The sequence below is a fragment of the Spermophilus citellus genome, assembly GCF_964194105.1.
Source record: "Spermophilus citellus genome assembly, chromosome: 3".
In the NCBI taxonomy this organism is placed as follows: Eukaryota; Metazoa; Chordata; class Mammalia; order Rodentia; family Sciuridae; genus Spermophilus; species Spermophilus citellus.
Genome location: NC_138184.1, coordinates 140370984 through 140394933, shown reverse-complemented (window position 1 = coordinate 140394933; position 23950 = coordinate 140370984). Strand labels below are relative to the sequence as shown.

Below are 23950 nucleotides of genomic sequence, written 5' to 3'. Positions count from 1 at the left end.
GGTAAGAACAGCTTGAATCCACAGGGCGGAATAGAAGCGGGTCCCTTTAGCCCAAGGGCCCAAGGGCATTTATACATTCAGAAGAAGGAGAATGACCCAGGGAGGAATTCACAAGAAGGCTCCATGTCCAGACATGGTCAGAGACACCAGGGGGACAAAGCTGCAGGGTAGTACTCCAGGAGCAGTCCTGCTTGGTAGAGAAATACCAAGAGGTTTTGAAGTAAGCTGTCCACTTCTGGAGATGTCAGGGGCCTGAGGGCCTGGCCCTGTGACTGTGGGCCCAATGTTCACCTGAGATCGAACAAGATAATATCTGATTTCTTGGAGGGTCAAAAGCTACAGCACAGTAAGGGTAGAAAAGCCCTCATCTGGTCCTGGAGAGAAGAGACCACGTTAAGTGGGGGGGGGGGGAGCTTTTGGAAGCACAGGTAGAACCTCACAACCTATGAGGAAAACAAAGCCACTCACCTCCACCTGACTGGACTGCCAGGCTGTGGCCCCAGTCAGCAGGGACTTCACACCAAATATATCTAGGGTGTTTTGGGGTTTTGTTTTATTTTTCTTTCTTTTATCAGTTAGAACTCTCAAGACTTTCTAACACTCAAGAGTTTTTCCAGCTCTGCCACCTGGGCATACCTGGTTCCTCACAACTCTAAAGGAAGAATCAAAATCACAGTGAATCTGTTCACTGCTGAGGATGTGTGGAGAAGGCCACCCACAGGAAACAGGAACCTTTATTCCCAAAGAGACACATAAAATGCAAGATGAATGCATAAAGAAACGTGATCAGAGTAGAAAGTAAAGTTCACCTCTCCCCAGGAGGAACTCCGAGTCCTTAATGTAGATAAACCCTACCATCTACGGTTGCACACTAGGTCTTCTGACACTCCTGGCACCCACACACCAATCTGGGGGCCTCCCTATTTAAAGACTGGTCAGGGATCAGGGTCACAGCATCACCCATAAGAAATGCAGTCTCAAACGCCAACCCAGACCTTCAGAATCAGAATCTGTATTTTAATCCATCCCCAAGTGATCACATTCAAATCTGAGAAGTGCTATTCACAAAGTTTCCAGGAGTGACATAGCAGCAAAACATAGATGCACAAAGAAGGCCTAATGAGCAAGCAGAGAGCTGGAGATGGAGAAAAAAGAGTCTGCAAATTGGAAAACATGAGCTCCATTACTGATGCAGTAATTGAGAAGGTGACTTCTCAAACCTCATCTTCAACTGGCATCACCTGGCAACCCTAAGGCCTCCCAGAATGCACAGAGAACTGAGTCCACGGGCAGGGAGGGTGCGGGAAGAGGGGCGGATGCTTTCAAAGGCATCCTAGCAGAATTAAATGTCAGTTCCCAAAGCTGCCCTAGGATGCTCGATGCTCTGTGGTGAATTGTTGTCTCTTTGTGACTCGCCCACAGATGAATGGGCTTACAGAAAAGGAAGAAGTGAGCCATGAAATACAGTAAATTACAGCTTAATCTTCCTCACCCTGGAACTCATTCAATAGTTTTAATGAACTTACAGTCTGGAAGGCAAGGTGAAAAACGCATATGAAATACACTTCATGCCACCCTGTGCATCAAAGATGCCCAGTTCCCTTTGTTATTAAAGAGATAAATGTCCTTCCTCCCGACAGTACTTTGGCAAAGGAAAAACACAAAAACCTGTTTTCCATTATTGCTGTTATCTGCTATGAAGCTCCAAAGAATGCAGATGCTTAAGGGCCTATTAGAACAAAAAGTGGTTCCCAAGAGCACAGCCAGCTTCCCTTACTGTGCTTTCACCCAGCAACACAGACAGGTGAAGGCAGAGGACCCTGGGCTCCTCCCTGAACTCCACCAGGTTGTCTCATCTGGGAACTACTGCCTTTGACTTGACCCACAGACCCAACCTGAAAGAAACATTTAAGTGACTTACTTCTAATTCAGGTTAGAGGAAAATCCAAAGTCCCCTAGAAGGATACTGAGTTAGCCCTAGGGAAAAAGTAAAAGAAAAAAACTATGGCTTCCCTAATACATTGAGACACATCAAGATATTTCCAGGCTAGCCAGGTGCAGTGGTGCACACCTGTAATCCCAGAGGCTTGGGAGGCTGAGGCAGGAGGATTGCAAGTTCAAAGCCAGCCACAGCAACAGCGAGGCACTAAGCAACTCAGTGAAACCCCGTCTCGAAATAAAATACAAAATAGGGCTGGAGATGTGGCTCAGTGTTTGAATGCCCCTATGTTCAATCCCTGGTATCCCCCCACTCCAAAAAAAAAAAAAGATATTTCCAGGCTTTACTTATCACTCAAATTCATTCACAAAAGGATATAACTTATACTCTATACTCAGCTCCCACACATCATGACTACTAATTTTCAAATGATGGCTTGACACCCATGGGTGGATAATAAAATCACTTTACTTGGGAACATTTTTTTATGTTCATTAAATAAAATAATAAGAAATATTGGACTTTCTGGTAGTAAGATAAATATTACTTCACAAAACTTATTTCTGAGGCATGCATATGTGTGTATGTATGCGTATGTGTATGTGTGTGTGTGTGTGTGTGTGAGAACATGGTATAAAATGTATTTCTTACCATGGGTCCCAGTCATGTTAGCATGAAAGCCACTTGTTGCACTATAACCCCTGGAAACCAGCCCTTGCTGGCAAGAAAAGGGATGCATCTTGAAAAAGAGCTGTAAAAATATGTTTCCTCCATAATCTTTGAAAAATCCTCTTGTGGCCCAAGAGATAACAAATGGGGCCAGAGCTTCTGGGTATTCCCTCCTCTATTCACAGCCCTCTAGTTATGGCTCCATCAGAAGCCACACTGCACAAAAAAAAAGAAGAGGAGTTGATTTATGCCAGCACCTGTGCCTCTGCCAGAAATGCCAACCTAGTGCATGGACTCCCCTCCGCAGCTAAGAGGCTGAGCAATTTGGAGGTCCTTTTCATTGGCGCCATTTTCACTGACTCACTGACTTCCTTGTTCTCCATAAAGATCATTTTTCCTTTTCTCCTCCAGGTATGTCCATGGTAGCCCCCAATCATGCTTGGCTTCAAATGCACAGGAAACAGAGGACTTAGGCAGATATCCAAATCATGCACATCAAAATGAGTGTAATCAACACAGATGAAGAATTTTAATGCAAACACCAACTCCTAACCCCACTCTTGTCATCATCTCTCAATATCTCCAAAATTAGAGAAACAGGATAGCCTAGGGGTGAAGAGTTTGGAGTCAAAACTGGCCTCAAGTGAAGCAAACCCATCATTTTCTGACCTTGAAAGGTTACCCAAAGTTTTCTGAGACTCGGTTTTCTCACCTATGAAATCTATCAGAGTTATTAGTATTGAAAATTAAGTAAGCAGGTAAAACATTTACTTAATCCAGTGCCAGGAACCTCACAATGATGATGAATTAGAATCTATTATTGTGGATGTTATTACTATCCATAGTTTTTATTAAATTTCAAAGTGAAGTTTAATTTCTCTTCAGGCTCCCTTGTTTGTTTCTTTGTTGGTTTTGCAGTCTATATCACTGGTGTAGACTTAAAAGCAGAAGAATAAAGAAATTGTGTTCATGTGAAAGAGTTGCATGATTATGAACATCCAAACTAAGTTCCCAAAGGAATTCCCTATTTCTACTCAGAGAACAAGTATCATGATTCCTCTCCCTTTAAATAAATTGCCAAAAGCCAAGAATTAAGAGTTTTATCTCTGAAGACCCAGAAGGTAGAATTCCAACGGAAAGAATCCTGTGTACTTTCTAGGGGTCTCTTAGTGCCAGGGTACATCAGTGGAAGGTCCTCTTGCCTCTGACAGCAATGCACCCCAGCTGCTGCTGAGGAAATGGGAAAAGCAATCCCACATTTCAGTTATAACACACCTGGTCAGTTGTGAAATCCAACTGGAAACGTCAGAAACTTCATCCTGGATGCCAAGGCAAAATGAGCATGAAGGGTAGCCTGGCCTCCAGAGGAAACCCCACAGAGGGGCCACTTCAGAGGGTATTCAACCAACTCAGCAGTGGAACAATGGTCTCTGAGTGCCAGGCCAGCTACCCATAACAGTTTTCTCCCCAAAAGAAACACACTCCCCCATTTCCAGAGTTTGCTTCAGAAATGACTTTTCCATCCATAAAGGATATTAAAGGACCTCCCCCCAATCTGAGAACTATGTATGCAAGAAACAAGGACAAAGAAAGAGGCATCTAACCACCAGGCCAGCCTCATCCACTCATTCACCTGCTCTAACACACCTGCCCTGTGTGTGCTAGGAATAAAATAGTGGGGACAAGAAGGGGGTGAAAAGTCAAACTGACCTCAACCAAGCTCTTTCCTTTTCTTCTATGAGAATCTTTTCTTTTATTCTCTCCTGTGAAGGAGCGTATGAGGCAGTTGGAGAACAACAAGGTGCCCAGGGTGGTAAGGGTAACACTAAGGCTATGGAGGAAGCACCAAAGATGTACAGAGAAAGGAAGTTCTGGAAGAACTCTTCAGCTTCAATGTTTTTGTACGAAACAATGAAAATTTAAAATTATGGCTCTAAGTTCATCTTAAGAAGTTGCAAAATGAAGAGCAAATTAAGCCCAAAGTAAAAAGAAAGGAAATGTTAAAGATGGGGGGGGGGGACTATGAAATACAGAACTATCAATAGAAACAGTTAACAAGAACAAAAGTTAGGTTTTTAAGAACATTCATGGAATGTTTCATGAAAAGTTAGAAAGACTGATGAAGAAACAATGAGAGAAAGCACAAATTATGCCAGGAATAAAAGAAAGAACAGCCATGCATGTCTTGCAGAAATTAAAAGGATGGTAAGCAACATTATAGCAGTGAATTTCACAACTTAGATGAAATTAACAAATTCCCTGAAAAACACAAACTTATCAAGAATACTCAAAAAGAAATAGAAACTTTGAATAGTCCTACAACTATTAAGGCAGTGGTTTGCTGAGTGTGATTCCCCATACTACTAGCAACAAGTAACACCTGGGAACTGTCTGAAATGCAAATCCTTAGACCCACCAAATCAGAAACTCGGAGTAGAGTCAGAGGGAAGGTCTCAGTAATTCATGTCTTTTGGTTTTTTCTTTCTGTACCAAGGATTGAACCCAACAACACTTAACTACTGAGCCACATCCCCAGTTCTTATTATTTTTTATTATGAAACAGGATCTCACTAAGTTGCTGAGGCTGGCTTCAAACCTGCAATCCTCCTGCCTCAGCCTCCTGAGCCACTGGGAAGACAGGTGTGTACCACCATGCCTGGTGGCAATTCATGTTTTAATAGACTTTCCTGGTGATCCCAATACCATTTGAGAATTGTTTGAATACCACCTTTCCACAAGGAAATCCAGCCTTAGATGGTTTTCTTGATGGATTCTATCAAATATATAAGAATGAAATACTACTAACCTTACACAAACTATATAAGAAAAGAGGAGGGAACATGTCTCATCATTACTTTTGATCTCTACTTCCTGATGGAAAATGTAGGACACTCTTTTTATCTGCACTCTCATTCTTATTTTGAAGGGATTCTTGGTTTCTTTGGGAGGGATCATTTTGACAGACATGTGAGCCACAAAGCCCAGGTGGCCACACTGCATGCCCTCAAGAAGAGAAAGGTCTTCATCAGACCTCTCTCCTCTGCTCATAGCCCTTAGGGAGGTGATAATTTATTTCTCCATAAGGTAAACAAGGCAGTGAGCTTATAGCCCTTGCACAAGGATACCCACAGTAAAGCCTTTCTCTCCATCCTTGCATAACAAACCTCACCCTTGCCAGAGCAGGCACTGCAATTCAGATAACAAAAGTGGTGTTAAGAATCAACTATCCACCCATTTTTTTACTTTTAATTAAAAGTCTCATATCACCTTTCCATATCAGGCTGTTTTTTCTTATTTATATTTAAGCCTCAGGAAGTCATCTCTGAACTCTCAAACTAAGCCAATTTCTATCTTTGCACCTCGGTCAAAGAACACAATGAAATGCCTACCTGAGTTCCAATAGCTGGCATTGTGCCATTTGCTCTTTCAGGATAGAAACTACATCTTGTGTTTGTTTGTTTGTTTAATGTCTTATAGTGCATGACCAACATAGCAGTACTCAGTAATATATAGTGAGATAAAAGTTGGGAAGCAGAATCAGATGAGTCACAATTTACATCCACAAACACAATGTGCTTGACTCAATACTGTTGATACAACTCATTTTTAAAAATAAATACTGTACTTTCAATTTGCTCATTGTCTAAATTGTCAGTGGTATTGTCCATGCCAACCATATAGGCTGACTTTCATTCTGAATATCAGACTTACCCCTTTTAATCTAGGGTGGACACAGTAGATCCCTACCCACAGACCCACACATTGCAAATCTTATTAGAGGATGAGTACAGGGACCAAGAAAGTGGCAATGAAGATGACTCCTTGACACCTAGAATTTTTGACTAAAAAATTTTTGGATTCCTTTTTTTTTTTTTTTTTTTTTTTTGGAGGATCTTTCAGCAAACCTACATTCAGTTTTCACAGCCCTGTGGATCAGGCTGAAGCATGAAGCAGCAATTTCTCTCACCCTCACCCATAATTTGCTGGGACCATTCCAACTAATCCTTTGATAAATGAGATCCTAAAGGATTAATCTCCTGTATAAGCAGAATAAATCCCCAAGGGTGATGAAGTTTTGCCAGGAGTTTATAAGGTCTCACTCTTAATTATAACAAAGGATGGAATTCTGTGGCCATTAATTTTTGCTGGAAGAGAAAGCATTATATTAACCACTAATATTTTTTTAAACTCTTACTGTGTAGCCAGAACTGGGCCATATACTATTTATACATTGTCTCATTTAATCTTTAAAACAACCCTATAAGTTAGATACTATTAGTAACCCATACCCTGAGAATATCATGTGCTTAACTAGATGATAAATCACAAATTTAAAGAAGAGTAAAAACTGGATTTAAGCTTAGGTCTCCCAGACCACAAAATCCATGCTCTGAATGCCAATGTTATATTGCCTTGTTTACATAGACTTTTGGTATAATTATGCTGCTACATTGTCCCATACAAACCAATGGCAAAAGCAAGGAAGGGGAATCATTTGCCTCTCCATCTACAAACCAAAAGTATCCTTTAAAACATGATTCATTTTCCACACTAGAGTCTAACTTAAGGAAAAATTTCTTTCTATTCAAAATAATGATGCTAAATGGGAAGCAATTTAAGCTTTACAATGGCTTCATCAGGATCTCATCTGTCAAATCCCCAAATCATGCTCCCGGAACACATTTCTCAATACAGTGAAATCAACCAGGGGAAAGCAGATGTAGAGTGAACAGGTGAAAAGTATGAAGTCGGCATGATCTACGGATCAAGGGCTGCAGTCTCAAGAAGAGCTTTGCTCACAGCCCACCACTGACACCAGAAGCACTGCCACCACCTTTGCTGGGGTGGTATTACTAAGCACCTTCACCCCAAAGATGCACATTGTGTCCTCCGAAGGAACGGGGCTTCTATCTACCCATCAAACCAGTCTAGCCGCATCACCAAAAGGGTGAATTTTCTCTTTGCATCTTAAAAATGGGTCATGAGTGAGCAGTTGTGACTGCTAAAGATGGTATTGTCACTAACAACATGGTACACTCGCAATTTACCAAATTATCACAGAATTGTGGCAAAATTATCAAAGACACGAAATTATGGATTTGGCCTAACAGTGAGAGTAAGAGGATCATCTCAGAGTACATGTTGCACTCGTCAGGTTCTCTTCTTCAGCTCTTCAATTGCTGTGTTAATTCTAGGAAACTCTTGATAACTATCTAATGATGAACACATCTTAAAGATTAAGAAAATGATTAAAGAGAAGTCAACCCACAAGTCTCCATTTATACATATAGCAGAGAACAGAAAAACAAATGGGGAGAAGTCTGTCCCCTCGTGGTGGCACATGGCAATTTAGGAACTCACAGCAGAGGGCAATTTGCTGTGACACCATGCTCAGCTCTGCTTTCCGAGGGACTACACTGGCTACTGGACTGGTACTAATTTCAAGGGATAATTTCATTGTCTGGGTGGGTCTGCTAACTAGGAATCCATTCCCATTGATACTGTGGGCTTACTTTGAAGCTACTAACTTCCACTGAAAGTACTTTGATAGTTTACTCTCTGCACCCCCTCAGGTAAAGGATGAAATTTCTTTCCTAGTAAATTTCTCTGGTTGTATTGCCTTCTAGGTAATAGTGTGTAATAATGCCAAAGTGTTTCTGTTAATATCTGTAATTTTATGCTTTTTTGAGACTAGTAGAATATAATAGCATATGGAACTTGTGATTTTTAGATTTGTTTCAGGATAAAGCATACCATATTTACATACATCAAACAATATTATCCCTTTAAACAACTTGGAAATCCCTTCCAGTGCATGATTAAGGGCACTTTAAGTATTTTCCCTGTAAAATTTAAATGCATTTAATACATTGGTAAAGTTTTATCTGTCACTTGCATAGACTATGAAACATAATCCACAAATGTGATTCATAAACAATGAATCAAAAGTAAAAATAGTAGCCTTAATAAAAATAGCTAAAACATTCTTTACACTTACTAAAATCCAGGGAGCACGCTTAATTATTTTCATCTCATTTAATGCTTATTACAATTTTATAAGGTAAGTACTATTAAGAAAGAAAGTAAAACTTAGAGTAAATTCTCAACCTCAGCACTATTTGGTTAATTTTCTGCTGTAGAAATGTTATATGCACTGTAGGTTATTTACTAGCATCTGGGGCCTCTATTTGCTAGATATCAATGATAGACCTCAAACCCAGAAGTGATAACCCAAAATGTCTCTATGTTTTCAAAGGTCCTCTTGGGGCCATTTCACCCTGTGTTGAAAACCACTGGCTTATGGAAATTAAGTAACTGACTAAAAAGGCCAAGCACTTAAGGAAGAGTGGATTAGAAGCCCAGCATTCTGAATCTACACTGCATACTCTCAACCAACGAAATGCAATGCTATTTACTCTGTGATACTGTAAAGAACATAAATGTCCCCTCAACTTAGAAAACTAAAAGTGAAGAGGAATGACAAGTACATCCCTGTGATCTTCCATGGCCATACAGTCCCCAGACTTCCTTTTCCAAACTTCCTTTTCCTAATGAAGGCCCATGTCCCAATGGCTACTACTCCGTGCAGCTTGCCCCACTGCCGCACTGACCTCAGCCTTCTTTCAGTCCCGTTCCCCCTATCCCAAAAGTCAGTCACCAATTTCTAGTCAAGGTTGATTCTACCCCTCAATAAATACAGCACAGCCCCTGGGCTCAGAGTGCCTAAAGTGCAAGGTCTGTCTGTTTCCTGCAGTTCTCTTAGATGACTCCAGATTTTCAAACTGCACCATCTCTCAATGCAAGCCCCCTGTATAGGGTGGACATAGAACCCTGGTATCCTCTCAGGGATGTCCCACACATTCAGTGACTAAGCACTTTCCACATGCCCAAGGTTTCTTGAGTGATTTACATATATTACTTCATTCTTGGCTCACAAAAAAATCTAGGAAGCAAGTTTTATTTCCATTTGACCAAGAAGAAACAGATTCCCACTGGTAAAGAGCCTCTGCCCACTGCAAGCATTGCACAGGATTCCTGCCAGGACTCAGGTTTCAACCTGAGAGACTCCAAGTCCCTGTTCTTTCCCCCAAAATTTTACTAATTTCATGGCTGAGCAAAGACGACAGACATGGCTCTTCCAAAGTTATGTCCTTCGCTTACTCTACTCTCTCCAAGTTACTTAGGAATTCTTCATTTTGGTGCCTCCCTCTGATGGCCCAAAGTCATAGGAAACAACCCTGGTTCCACTTATGGGGAGGCAAAGGGAAAAATTCAGGTAGTGACCTCATCAAGTTTGAAAAAGCAATATCGTATTAAATCAGAGAACAGAAAAACACAGAACAAGTTTTCTTTGGTCCAATTCTATTTTTGTTATTTACTTTTTATGCATAGTTATCTACTCATGTATGACTGATCACGCTGCTTCAAAGCTTTTAAGCTGTTAAGTACAAAAATAGACTATTTTGAAAAAAAGAACCTGATGGTGGAGGTAAGGATTTCCCCCCTTCAATAACATTTCTTAAATACAGCTTTTTAAAAAATCTTCATTGAATATTCCTGAGAAATTCAACTTTTAGATTAAGGTCAAATATAAAAACTTTCAAACATAAAATATCCTTACAAGAAAAAAAAAAACAATTGGCAGAGTAGGGAAATGAACTACTAAAGGTATATCTTTCTGATCCTTTGACTTTATTCAGCTTAAAGCTGCTTCATTTGGGGAAAAAAATAAATATAACCAAGGAGCTCTATAGATGTAAAAAAAAAATATGTATATATAATACCACCAGGATGGAAAGAACTCAAGAAGCTTTTAACATCTAAAAGAGATGCCTTTTAAGCCCTGACAGCAGCACTCCCCTGCTCTGAGACTTTAGTCAAGTTACTTCTTTTCCCTGAGTTCCTGACCTACAAGACAGGATCACTGCCAAACAGTAAATAAGATAATGCATGTGAAACATCTGGTACACAGTCGGCACATAATAAATTGAGTCAATACAGTAGACTTTTTAGACTTTTTTTTAGACTTTTCTAAAGTTTGTGCTTTGGCAATTATCTTGTTAATATGCTTCCCATGATTAGTTCTCCTGGATTAGATTAAATTAGAAGTATTCTAAACCAAGTAATCCAACTGGTAGCCATGGACCATCACTATGGGACTCCGAGGATGTTACCTACCAAGTGACCTCTGTTCTAGCTGGCAATTTGATTCTCTTGAGGATTCAGCTACAGGGCACAGAGTGCCTACTACCCCTGCAAAGGTTACTTGGTGGCCTGGAGCCACCCACATGAAAAGACCCAAGAAATCAGGAACAAAGAATGTCGTTTTTAAGCCAAAAGGAATCATGCTTATTGCTCTATTGAACCATATGTCTTCACAAACAAGAAGGACACCAAAACCAGAGAGGAGCAATTTGGCACAGCTAATTCAGAACAGAACCCAAGTTCTTAATTTCTCATCTAGACCTATGGTTCTCAACCACAGGCAAATTTGACTCTCAGGACATTTTTGGTTGTCAAAACTAAGACATGAAGGAGTAGCAACTGGTATCTAGTGGTAGAGACCAGAGATTTTGCCAAGCATTATCCAATGTACAGAGCATCCCCAACAATGAAATCGTCAACCAAGTCAAGGTTACCCAAACTGATCTATACTGGTAGACCCAGTTTCTCCAGGGACCCTAAAAGTGCTTCTTAAGCTACTGTTGTTGGAGCTGGATTTGGCCCCAATTGGAAAGCCCTCAACAATTACTGAATCTGTTTAGCTAATTCCGCCTCTTTTTGGTATTGAGGGCCACTGAGATTAGCAGGGATGAAGAGGCTTGCCTCCTTAGACAACTTGAAGTCTGGGCATAACTTTTGAAGCACAATGATTGCACTAGTGCTATTGATAGCCTTAAAGACACACTTAGGTCTTATCAGGAAATCTAAGAAAATGATTCTCAAAATCATTTTGGCAAAATACCTCAGAAGAGCCAAATGATGCATAACCACAGTTATCAAATACTCAGAATGATTTGCTTCGAACAAATACATTTGACACTGCAATGAACATCTCCAGGCTCATTGATTTGAATGAGGGAAAATAGAGATTCAAGCCCTGATGCAGAGCAAAAATGCTTTCAGTTTCCACCCAGATAGAGTCCACGTTGGAGAAACTGAATTGGAAAAGCAGAGTCGATGATCCAAGCAATTACGTACTTTCTGGTTCTTGCCATGCATGCCATCTGTCTTGCTGACCTCACAAGCCTCCACAATGGCCAGTGTGAGGGCCAAATGAGAGTCTGGATGTAGGAGTATGCAGTGAACTGCAAAGTCATTTGTAAGCATGAGTCATTTATCAGCCTGGGCTTATTTACCCACAATTCCACCTGGTAACTCTGACTTAAGTTCTGACCCGTGATAAAAATAAACATAGGATCCCATTCATTCATAAATTCAACCCACCTTTAATAAATACCTGAAATGCCCAAGGTACCATGCTTTGGGGCAGCATATTCCTTACTCAAAAACAAAACTCTCAATGGTTCCAAAACACTCAATTAACTCTGGTCATGGAATTAGAGCAATAAGAACTAGGAAAGCAAGATCTCTCTTAGGTGTAAAGATCTAAGAGGGTTCCAATGAGAGAGATGGTATTTGAATAGGGTCTTGAAGAAAAAAATGCAATTTCAACAAACATAAGTAAGAACATTCAAAATGCCAGAAAGAGTATGAGTAAAGAAGGGATCGTAGAAAACACAAGGCAAATATGGCAATGCGGTGTTCAGCTTCACTGGTACTCAGGGTGAATGGAAGGGAATAATAGACCAAGCAGAAAAGTTAAGGTGGAGGCACAGATAGAGACTTTAGATGAGAAGACAGACCTCTAAGAGCCATCAGGAAGCCATGGGAGGCTTCCTGTTGTTGTTTTTCAACACATCAGGAACAAATAGAGGAGCTATGGGGAAGATGCCATTCGACATGGGCATACAGAATGGAGAGGATGTAGAAACCAGAGTAAAGAGAGTGGTTAGGAAGTCATTCAATAGACTAAGCAATGAATAAAAAGACTGGAACAAGGCCACGGGAATAAAAATAATGGGAAGGAGAATCCCACCATATATTAGAGACCCAACCATCCGGGGTGAAGAGGAGGAACAAAAGTTAACACTGAAAGAACACACAGCAGAAGGACATATAAAATGTGTTACAATGTGGCTCTGGAATGTTCCCCAAAGGTTTATGTACCCAATGGTAAAGGGTAAAGCTTTTAGAAAATGATTGGATCAAGAGGGCAGGACCCGGGCTGGGGATGTGGCTCAAGCGGTAGCGCGCTCGCCTGGCATGCGTGCGGCCCGGGTTCGATCCTCAGCACCACGTACCAACAAAGATGTTGTGTCTGCCGAGAACTAAAAAATAAACATTAAAAATTCTCTCTCTCTCTCTCTCTCTCTCTCTCTCTCTCTCTCTCTCTCTTAAAAAAAAAATATCTAGTCTTTAAAAAAAAAAAAAAAAAAAAGAGGGCAGGACCCTAATCAAAGGATTGATCAATCCATCATGGCTGAATGGACGACAGAGACATGTAGGACAATGGGGGAGGTGTGACCTAGTTCGAAGAAGTGGGTTACTGGGGGTGTGACCTAAATGTGTTTCTCTTGAGCCTGTACTTCCCTGGGATCTTCCATGGCCATACAGTCTGGGCCCTTCCAAACTTCCTAATGAAGGCCCATGTCCCAATGGCTACTACACCGTGCAGCTTGCCCCACTGCCGCACTGACCCCAGCCTTCTTTCAGTCCCGTTCCCCCTATCCCAAAAGTCAGTCACCAATTTCTAGTCAAGGTTGACTCTACCCCTCAATAAATACAGCTCAGCCCCTGGGCTCAGAGTCCCTAATGTGAAGGCCTGTCTGCACTCCCCTCTCGCTCTCACCCTCCGTTTCTGGGCTGCTATGAAAACAGCAAATTTCTTCTACCACACCCTTCCAACAGAATGTTCTGCCTCACCTTAGGCCCAAAGCAATGAAGCCAGCCGACCGTGAATTGAAACCATGAGTTGAAATAAATCTTTCCTCCTCTAAGCTGTTTTTCTGAGGTATTTTGGTCACAGCAACTAAAAGCTGGCTAACACAAAGTGACTCAGAAGTTTTGATTCTTGATGAACAGAAGGACAGCAATTCTCAGACATAGGAAGATGGAAGAAAAAAAGATTGAATTGCACCTAGATGTACCTCTTGACTCAGAAAATGACAGCTCAATGCTAAGGTCATCCCTGCTTCTAGCATCTAAGTAAACAACCCAGACTCAGTGCCTGACCTACTTACTACAACCTGGTACCTCTCCTCAGGCCTAGTTCCTATCTCCTGCTAATCAGCCTCTCTGAGTCAAGATCCCTGCACCTGCCCTCTTCAGACACTCGATGACATATTAGGAGGGTGAGTGAGTGATTGAGGGATGAGTGAATGACAGTCTACCAGTGTAGACCCTCCCTCATTCTTTGTGGACAAAGTCTCAACACCTATCTGTATTCACTAGTGCTGTTCTCTCTGGTCTCCCTTGGTCTGCCATCACTACCTACTATGAAGTCACCCTGATTGAGTCAGCAATCTTGGAATGTAAACTGTGCATATTCTTATGGCTGATGTACTCATTCTTACTACTTTCAGAATGTATTAGGCATCACAAATAAAGGGAAATATTTTTAAAGGTTTTTATCTCTTACAAGATCCACATATCTTTGATTAAGTACTAATTCTCATGCTCTAAATATCAATACTATTAAGTAATATTATGCAGGATTCATTACACGCCAGTATGCAAAAACAAATATGTGCTTTGATTTATCCTACATTACTCCTGTTAACTTTCTCAACAAATTATTTAGTTGCTATTTTTAATTTCAAATGTAGGAAACAAGAGTCAACCTAGTTTATTTCAAAGATGCCAAAAGACCTTCAGAATGTGACCTTCAGACCTTCTGATGGGCCTTAACATAACCTGCAAAGGACATGGAGGTCAGAGTTAAGAAGATGCACCTGTCAATGCTAGGATACCACCGAGTAGCAGGTAGCCTTCCCAAAGTGTGGCATACACTCACCATCCCACCCATCACACACAACAATCTATTATTAACAGCCAAGGTGGCAGTTCTGTTGGTGACTCATTAAGTAAGCTGATTCATGAAGGCTGAACATAGGCAGACCTGACGAAGGGAATCATTTGTTGGATTTAATCAATTATTGGGCTCATCAAATGTGATTACTGCCACATCAAAATCCAAGTGGAAGAAGGCATTAGACACTTGGGGGGGGGGGGCGGGAAATAACTTCTTGCTTTGCCTTGCAACAAATAGAGGCCTCTCTACTAATGACAGCGTGATATTTACTTTGTCAATATCTACATATAGATTGGCATCCTGAACTGTCTTCCTCCTGACATCCAGAATATTGTTGAGCCATTTTCCTGTTTGAAGAAAGGCCTAAAATATTTTAAAAACATATATTTTAAAAATAACTGTAAACAGGAAGAAAACAGAAAATATTCTATTGTATTAGACTATTGTTCTATTGTGTCAGACTTCAATGTGCCCATACTTGCAAGACCCCGGAATAGTAAGTAAATAGCACAGGCTATGTTTGTGATCTTGAGAGAGAAGAGTAGGATAATGCAAGTTTCCTCCAAAAGACCTAATTTGTTCCCAGTGACCTTCAATACTGAGATTAGAACACTCACCACATTGTATCATAATTCATTTTTTCACCTCTATCTCACCTACAATCCAGTATACCTATTCATGGAGGCATTTTTTTACTTATATTTTTATTTCCAGTGTGAACTAAACTATAGCAACGTTAACTGCTAAATAAGTTTTTTGTTAAATCGGAAGGTTTTTGTAAAGTACTATGCATATGACTATCAATGTAATATGATTATCAAAAAAAATTTAACTGAGGTTAAATGCTCACAGTAATGTCTCCATTGATGAGTCAGATACAATTAGAACCAGAACTTGTACTTAAATTATCTAAGCAGAGCTATAGTTAATGACAAATAAACAAAACCCTTATGCTAATGAGGGTTTCATTATCTGTTATGGCTTAAAACTCCAATTCTTAACCACCCTGACCAAATTGCCACAGAGCAAACATCCAAAGACCAGCCTTGTGCCTGCAGAGATCCTTCAAGTTTGTGAACACAACTGCCTTGTGTCTCTGCTTCTGAATTATGCTAATTGATCACAGCAGCCCCTAAACACGCTGAAATAGAGGGGTGTGTGTGTGGAGGGGGGGACAGTTATAATATAGATTCAGCTTGATAATTTTCATCTCTGACAGTAATTCCTTTCTTCAAGGGCAATCCAGACATATTTGATTATTTCTAGGTGTTTGTGAGTATTTTGTATATTGTCCAACATGCTTTCTAAGGCATACAGCTTCTCTGAGCCAGACCTGATAATTTGAAGCTAAAGGTGTATTAAAAGAAACCTTTTACAAAAAATTTTACAGGGGAGCAGGTTTACTGTGTAATCCTCTCTAGCTGACAAATTGCTATTTTTCCACTTTAGCAAGTCTCTGGAAATGACTGACTCTCATGGACAAAACTCATTCACAGGGCAAAAGGAGGAGGGCTCCTCTTAATCGTGACAGTCTGAAGTCCAATTCAATAAGGCATTCTGTTCAAGGATCCTACCAGTCCAGAGCCCTTCTAACATTACTCCTTCCATTGGAATTCTGGTCTTGGAAGAGATGAGTACATTTCCATTAATGCTTAAGTGAGACTTAGAAGCACCAGAATCATCAAAACATTCCCTTGGGTGAAGATGTGCCTTGTACTTTATGAATTACTTAAAGAAAGATAACAATGTCTATTGAGCGGTAGTAGAAAGATTACTTTGAAAGAAGGTGGATTTTTTTTAAACATAGTTTTAAAAGATAAATAAATATTTCTGTGAAATGAAATGAAACAGCAAGAAAATTGTAAAGACAGGTAGATTATTTATGTATGCTGGGCTATCTTCCCTTGTTGCTTAAATCAAATCTATTCCATCTAAAACTTTTGAACAGAACATTTATACCATTTACTTTTCCCACATGAAGTCACCAGCATTATTTGACTAATGATTAAGTGAAGTCAAATAATTACACTTAGAATTCAGTTGAGTCCACACTAATGTATTTATCCCTAACATGAAAAAGAAATCATTGCTACTCCCACTCGAAATGAATCATGAAGTAGGCAAGCATACATTCAAACAGACTAGCACCTGACTGCAAAGGGCCAGTGTCAAAATACATACAAAATTGCCTACCATGCATCAAACGAGAATCCACCTACTCTAAATCTACAGATCCCCAAGAAGGGCCTCAAGCAAATTCACTCTGAAAAAGTTTGGAAGTTTGCTACCTGGATTTAAAAAGTCCACAATTTTTTCTTTTTTTTTTTTTTCCTGTAACGAAGATTGAACTCAGGGGCACTCAACCACTGAGCCACATCTCCAGCCCTGTGTTGTATTTTATTTAGAGACAGGGTCTCTAAATGCTTAGTGGCTCACTTTTGCTGAGGCTGGCTTTGAATTCTCCATCCTCCTGACTCAGCCTCCTGAGCAGCTGGAATTACAGGCATGCACCACCGCACTCAATAAGTCCACAGTTTTTAAATGCTTCTTTCACCAAGAGATATAATATATGCTATGGTATATGCCCCCCTTATCATGAATTTGGATGAATTTGAATGGATTAGCTTAACAGTAAGATACAACAGAAGTGACTCTGTCAATTTCTGTGCCCAGGTTGCCAGTAAGAGTCTAGCAGCTTCTACTTCCTGTCACTTAGGGCACTTGGCCTAAGAAGTCACAAGAAGGCAACCAGTAACACTATTCCTGCAGTAAGAATTCTAAGAGATATGGAGATATCTGTGTGGTGATATCCCAGAAGATAAAAGCCATGTGCAGAGACAGAAAAAGAGAAAGAGGGTGGGTAGGATGGGTGCAGGGGCAGGAAGACATGGAGCCCCAAGGGCCCTGATGTGAATGAACACACTGTTTTGGAAGTAACTCCTCCGTCCCCAGTAGCCCCAGCTGTCACCAGTTGGATCACATTCAAACCACCCCTCCAAGTCCTTCCTGAATTCCTGACCCATAAAACTGCCAGCAAAATAAAATGGTGGTTTGAAGCCACTAAGTTGGAGATTTTTTTATTATTATTCAATGATATACTCACAGAGCATGAATCTATTTCTTATGAAAAAATATTAAAAAGAGGTCAAACTGATCCTTTATTAATTTGCATTTTAAATGACTTTCAATGAAGCGGGCAGTCTGGTGTTTTTCTTTTAATTTTATGATATCATAAAAATGACAACAGCATTCACCTCAGATATGCTTTCAAAAAAGTCAACATAGTAATTTTAACCTTGACAGGTTTGAGCAGCTCTTGTAAAACTCCCTCTCACCTGTCTCTTTATCTCACATTGAAAGAAAATTGAGACAACTCTGAAGTGCCTTGTACCTCAGGTTACCTACATGTAAAGATGATAAATTACCTTTTACTCCTGAAGACCATTGTACCCTCTAATCTGAGTGATTAATTTACATCCTGCTCAGTGGTTCACATGCAATTATGACCGTGAGTTCAACGAACCTGAACAAGACAGAACTGTCTAGCCATCTGTATAAGCTGACTATATTTAGAAAAGTATAGCAACCTCCAGGAAGCCTTCAAAGTTTTCACTCATTTTCCTCCCAATATCTCATGTGCTTTACGTTAAATACTAAATTATCATAGCACTCCTTTGGACTATCGATTTTATTTGGAAATCATAGGACACAGGAATCTCTACCCCAGGAGATGATCATCATTAGAAAACGTCATGCAAAAATGCCACTGTTAAAAGGTATTGGCATATTTTGAACTGCATCAGTGCTTTTTGGTTTGGTTTTGTTTTAATCTGGATCGTGGGCTTCCAATGCTTGGCAAACAACAAGCCTAAGCAATTCTATTTCTTTGCAACGTGCTTTCCAAACTCTTCTCAACAACACAGAGTAAATATTTTGTCACTTGCATTATTTATATTCCAAAAGCTTCTTCTTAATGAGAGGCCACCAAGACTAGAGTGGCTGATGCTAGAACATTATTTTCATTAAATATATTAATTATAAAACAGTACTCTTGTGAAGTTTTTTTCATGAGATCATGTCATTCCAATTCTGTCTCTTCCAGAATTCATTCAGACTTCCTGGAAAAGCCCTGGGAAGAATCACATGATGCTATCTGGTACATAAAATAGGGAGCCTATATATTACAGAACAATAGTTTGGTTTATATTTTAATTGACTCAGTACCAAGTTGTGTGTAACATAGTTGTGGCACTTCTCCCTGATGCCAATACCAATAGTCTGGGGAAAAAATCAATTTAAAAGTTCAGTAAGAAAAGCAGTTAGTATAATACATTCAACAACATTTACTCAGGGGCTACTATACACCGAGCTCTATGGCAGTCAAAGCAAACCCCAGAAGGCACAGTATACATGTTGCCCACCATTAGTCAGGAAGGAAAGATAAAAAGATGAGGGCTCACAGGAGCATATAAAAGACAGACATCAGAGTATTAACTAAGGGTCAGGTGGGGAAAAGGGAACAGCACATGAAAAGACACTGGAAGAATCAGCACAGCATTTTGAGAAAACCCAATGTGTTATCCCAACAGGCCTTGCCTATCTACTCTGGTATCCCAGGGAATGCTGAATTAATATTTTGTCCCCCTCATTCAGGAAAGCTTCAGAGAAGTACACTGACCACAAGTTTACTAAAGCTCTTCCTAAGAAAGCATTTGTGATCATCGGGACCTTTGGAAGCAAAACTTGGCTGGAAGTTCATAGTTCATGTTTAGAGGACAAAGAGTGACACTGAAAGTTGCAAGAGATGATGCTGGAAAAACAAGAGTTCATCAGAGGCCTTAAATGCCATTATTGTCCAGTTAAATTTATGAAAATGAATCACCATAAAAAGCAAAGTATATGCAAGATGAACCAACGAATGAAATAGGGGAGATGGTAGATACGTTGATTTGCTTGACTGTAATAATTATTTTACTATGATTATCAACGTATCATATTGTATACTTTAAATGTATTTAATCAGAAAATAAAGCCCATGAACCAGGAAAAAATTCCACCATGATGCACCTGATATTTCCTAATCTCACTTCATTATTCTCTTTGGGAACCGGAACCCCACCCGCCCTGCCCATGGCCGCAGCCTGTGCGCATGCACCATGCTCCTCCAAATCAGCAAACACCAGCAAAGGGCAGTAACAGAGACTTGAAATCACATACACACAGAAAAATGGGCTCCTCTTTGGAGCCAAGACTCCACACACCTGGTAAGTCATTTTGGAACTATAAATACAAAAGACACAAGTCCAAAGTTTAATAGCCCCATGGGTCAGAGCCAGTGTCCACCTGATCCCTTCAAGACTCCTCATACCAAAGGATCTTCAAGGCACAGCGTAGAGCCAGGCTAGGCTTCATCTGTATACATCCCCTCTTCCATGCAATGGGGACATGAAGGGAAGGATAGATGGTATTCTACTTCAAATTACCTTCCCACAGTCCAATCAGTACACCAGCATTGCCCTTAAAGGAACTGGTACCTCTGCCATTAGCTCAATAGCCCTCACCAACCAGGGTCAAGGTTTTAGTCGACTCACTAGATGGCACAGCTGTACCCAGCTTCTGGATCCATGGGATCCACTCCCGTGGGCAGTGATCCACCCTACTGTGCTGCGCTAGGTGCCTGCAACCAATTTTTAATTACAGCAATAGTAGCAATCCCGAGATAAAGCAAACAATTCACTGAGAAGGAACCAAGACACTGTTTATTACAATTCCAGTCAAATATGAGCCATATTTGCCAAGAGCTGTGCCACCAATGACTCAGCCAACCCTGCCCGCAAAGCTCCCCGTTTTCAGAAAGATACTCTTACCTCTGGGACGTTTTCTTATATTTCCTCCTGTAGGAAAAGAAGCACAAATACACATCAGAAAAGGGCTTATGGCAGGTAGTGGGAGTAAGGGAAAGCTTGAGTGGGGGATGGGTACTGAGATCAATACCTCTAGGGGTTCCCTCAGTAAAGGGGGAACTAGGTTTCAAAGCCTAGTTAAAAGTTTGGGGTTGCTGTGTTATACTATGGTCGGCTGTATATAACTTTAGCCTTAGTAGTGAAAAATAGCATCAAGAGCCCAATGGCTCTGCTCCTATGCTCTTCCAGCCCCCTTTGAAGGGCACTGTGGCATGTTGGTTGAGGTTGAGCTTAAAGACAACAAGATCCAGATTCCAATCTCAGCCCTTCCATCTACAAGACTCATGGGGTGGTGGCAGAGTAAATAGGTAGAGGCTTGTAAAACATTTATTTTGACTGGAACTTATTAAGTGGTCAATAATTATTAGTTATTTATCTCTTCACTATTGTTGGTATTATCCACATCATCGAGTGTTATGGTCCCTTTAAAAAAAAAAAAATTGGGAGGAGGGGTTGTGGATATAGAACCCAGGGCCTCAAGCATGCACCCTACCTCTGAGCTACACTCCTAACCCCAAGATGAACTTTTTTAAATATAAACAAGTAATCATGCAACCAAACCATGAGATCAGACATAAGGTCTTCAAAGAAGTGCAGAAGGGTAAAATGAGAAAAAATCTAGAAAGAAATGGTGGAAGCAAAGTTAGGAACTTGCTAGTGACCCCATAGGGCACTGCCCTGGGAAGCAGAAGAGGCCCAGGTCTAGCCCACCTCTGCCACTGACATCGTCAGTTAGTCTTTAGCAAATCTCTTATGCTTTGGGCTTCTTGACGCAGCAATGCAGATAGTCTCATCGGCCCTGACTATTTCACCGAGGTCAGAGTGGCATTTGAGGGAAAATGGCCACAAAGGTATGTTGACCCTGTCCAGATGTTCTTCATATGTTTTGTCGACAAAAGAGTGCTAACAAGCTCCCGGTGGATTAGAGGAAGGGAAGAGATAGGAAAGGAAGATAAATCTCCTTGAAGCATCTCCAGGGAGTTCTTCCCTGTTGTTCTTAGTTCCACATCTGCCTGCCCATTATAGTCACTGCACCTAGAATAGCCACGCCATTCACTTGCTAATTGGAACCATACATCATGTGTTTTAAATCAAACAAAGAAAAAGCACAGAGGCTTCAGGTTCAAAATCACTATGGCCTGTTACATCTCTGTTAAATCAAAAGCATGCTCGGCATTAAGTTAGGTATTAGGTAAAGAAACCAGCATGCAAAACAGACCCTACCATGCACAGGCTTCGCCACATATGTATTGATATCTATTTCTCTGAAAGGAAACAAACTAGAACATTAACATAATACCAAGACACTGGGTTAATGGATCTCATTTCTACTTTTATGAAGTTTTAAAATTTTCTTTAAGGAATGAGTATCATGATTATGATTAGAAAAATGTCTAAAACTATGCATAAACATACATATTCTATGTCAGGCCAGAACAGTGTCCTTGGCTTCTACTTAGAATCCCAACTGATTTATCAGCAGAGGATATCTTCTGAGATTAGAAGAAGACAACCTTTGCTCCTGGCTTCCAAAGAATTTTCTCAGCATTTTCCAAGCACCATACAAAGTCACATATAGAGATATACACATATATAGGAAAATACAGGTAAGAAGGTTCACTAAACCAGTGGTTAAGGCTTGGGCTGTAGAACAAATGACCCATTATGGTTTGGACCTAAAAATGTCCTCCAAAGAGTTCATGTGTTGGGCAATATTCCAATAGATCAGAAGGTTCAATTATTGAATTCAATAAAGATTGAATTGAATTCTCTACATTGGATTAATCCATTTGATGAATTAATTATTTGGATGGACTATTGGTGGTAACTACAGGCAAGTAGTGCATGGCTGGAGGAATTAGGTCACTGGGGACATGGCTTTGGACTCTACCTCTCCCTGCCTCCCTCCTCCACCCTTTCTCTCTCTCTCCATACATCTGCATGATCTTGATCTCTCTCTTTCCTTCCCAGGTGCCATGAGCTGAATAACTTTCCTTTGTCATATGTTGTACCATAATGTTCCACCTTACCTCAGGCCGAGACATGGAACCATGAGCCAAAACTGAACTTTTCTCCCTTGTTCTTGTTCTCATCAGGTACTTTGATCACAGAAACAGAAGGCTAACACACTACCAATCTTGGCTCTGGCAATTAAATCTATAATGTTGGAACAGTTATTCAACCTCTCTGAACCTTAATTTCTTTATCTGTAAAGTGGGAATGATCAGAGCACTTCTCTTGGGATCTTATTATGAGAAATAAATGAGATAATTCATCTGAGCATCAGTTTTCCAAGGGCAGGTTCTTTATGTGGCTCCCTTCTACATGCCAGTGTCTAAAACAGTGCCTTTTTCTCTCTCCTAAAACTGAGATAAATGAGCTCCTCTCCCTCTCCCTCCTCCCCCCCCCCTCTCTCTCTCTCTCTCGCCTGAATCCTGTCACACTGATATCTTACCCTCTCCAGGCAGGAATCACAAACACAGTTCTCATGTGCAAGCACAAAGCACATGCACTGTGGTACGATCCACACCCTTCACCACAGTCCAATAAACTAAGCTAAAGAACCTCTGGTAAGGCTGAAAAAAAAAACATCAGGAGTGTTGAAGGACCAAAGGGCAAGAGGGTAGTCAGGCCAGAATGGTGCCCTTGGCCTCTAGTTAGAATCTCAACTGATTCTATCAGCAGAGGATATCTTCAGAGATTAGAAGAAGACAACCTCTGCTCCTGGCTTCCAAAGAATTTTTCCAGCATTTCCCAAGCACCATACAAAGGCACTGCTGGGAGTGCTGAAAGAACCAAAGAGGAACAAAAATAAGAATAGCTTCAGTTTCAACACCTACTTGTAATAAGCACTAAACATGGCTCATCCTCATAACTCCAAAAGATCCACTCTGTGAAAGAATTTGAATTCAGAAAGTTATGGCATGCACCTTAAGTCTTATTTTGTTATAACAAAAAACACAAGAAATAGCTCAAGGAAAATTTGCAGAAGAGGTAATCTTGACTGATGGGTAAGATTTCAACAAGGAAACAATCCAACAAGCAGGGGAAACTGCAGAGGAATAGCAACAAATAAAGCTGAAAAGTGTAAAGACAGTGTTAATCAGGAAAAGTGAGAAATTTATACTTTTAAACAAAGACAATATCTGTGGGGGAGAGGTGGCCTCTTTTGTGCACCCCTCTTCTGTGCTCCAACAACAGGCTAACACCTAGCACACACCATACTCCACTGCACCACATCTTCTCACTATGACTACATGGAGAGGCAGCAGGGCTCTGGAGGGT

At 40.6% G+C, this 23950-nt stretch overlaps 1 protein-coding gene across 6 annotated transcripts in view; it reads right to left on the bottom strand.

Annotated features, from left to right (window-relative positions):
* PDE1C (phosphodiesterase 1C) overlaps positions 1-23950 on the bottom strand; it is a 528215-nt gene that overhangs the window by 281576 nt on the left and 222689 nt on the right. For 2 of the 6 annotated variants that reach the window (XM_081287903.1, XM_081287902.1), the window contains one exon: positions 20570-20596. The exons of the other annotated variants lie outside the window; for them this stretch is intronic. In XM_081287903.1, coding sequence (XP_081144029.1) covers positions 20570-20596 — 27 coding nt within the window. The remainder of the gene's footprint in view (positions 1-20569; positions 20597-23950) is intronic. 6 annotated transcript variants of the gene reach the window in all.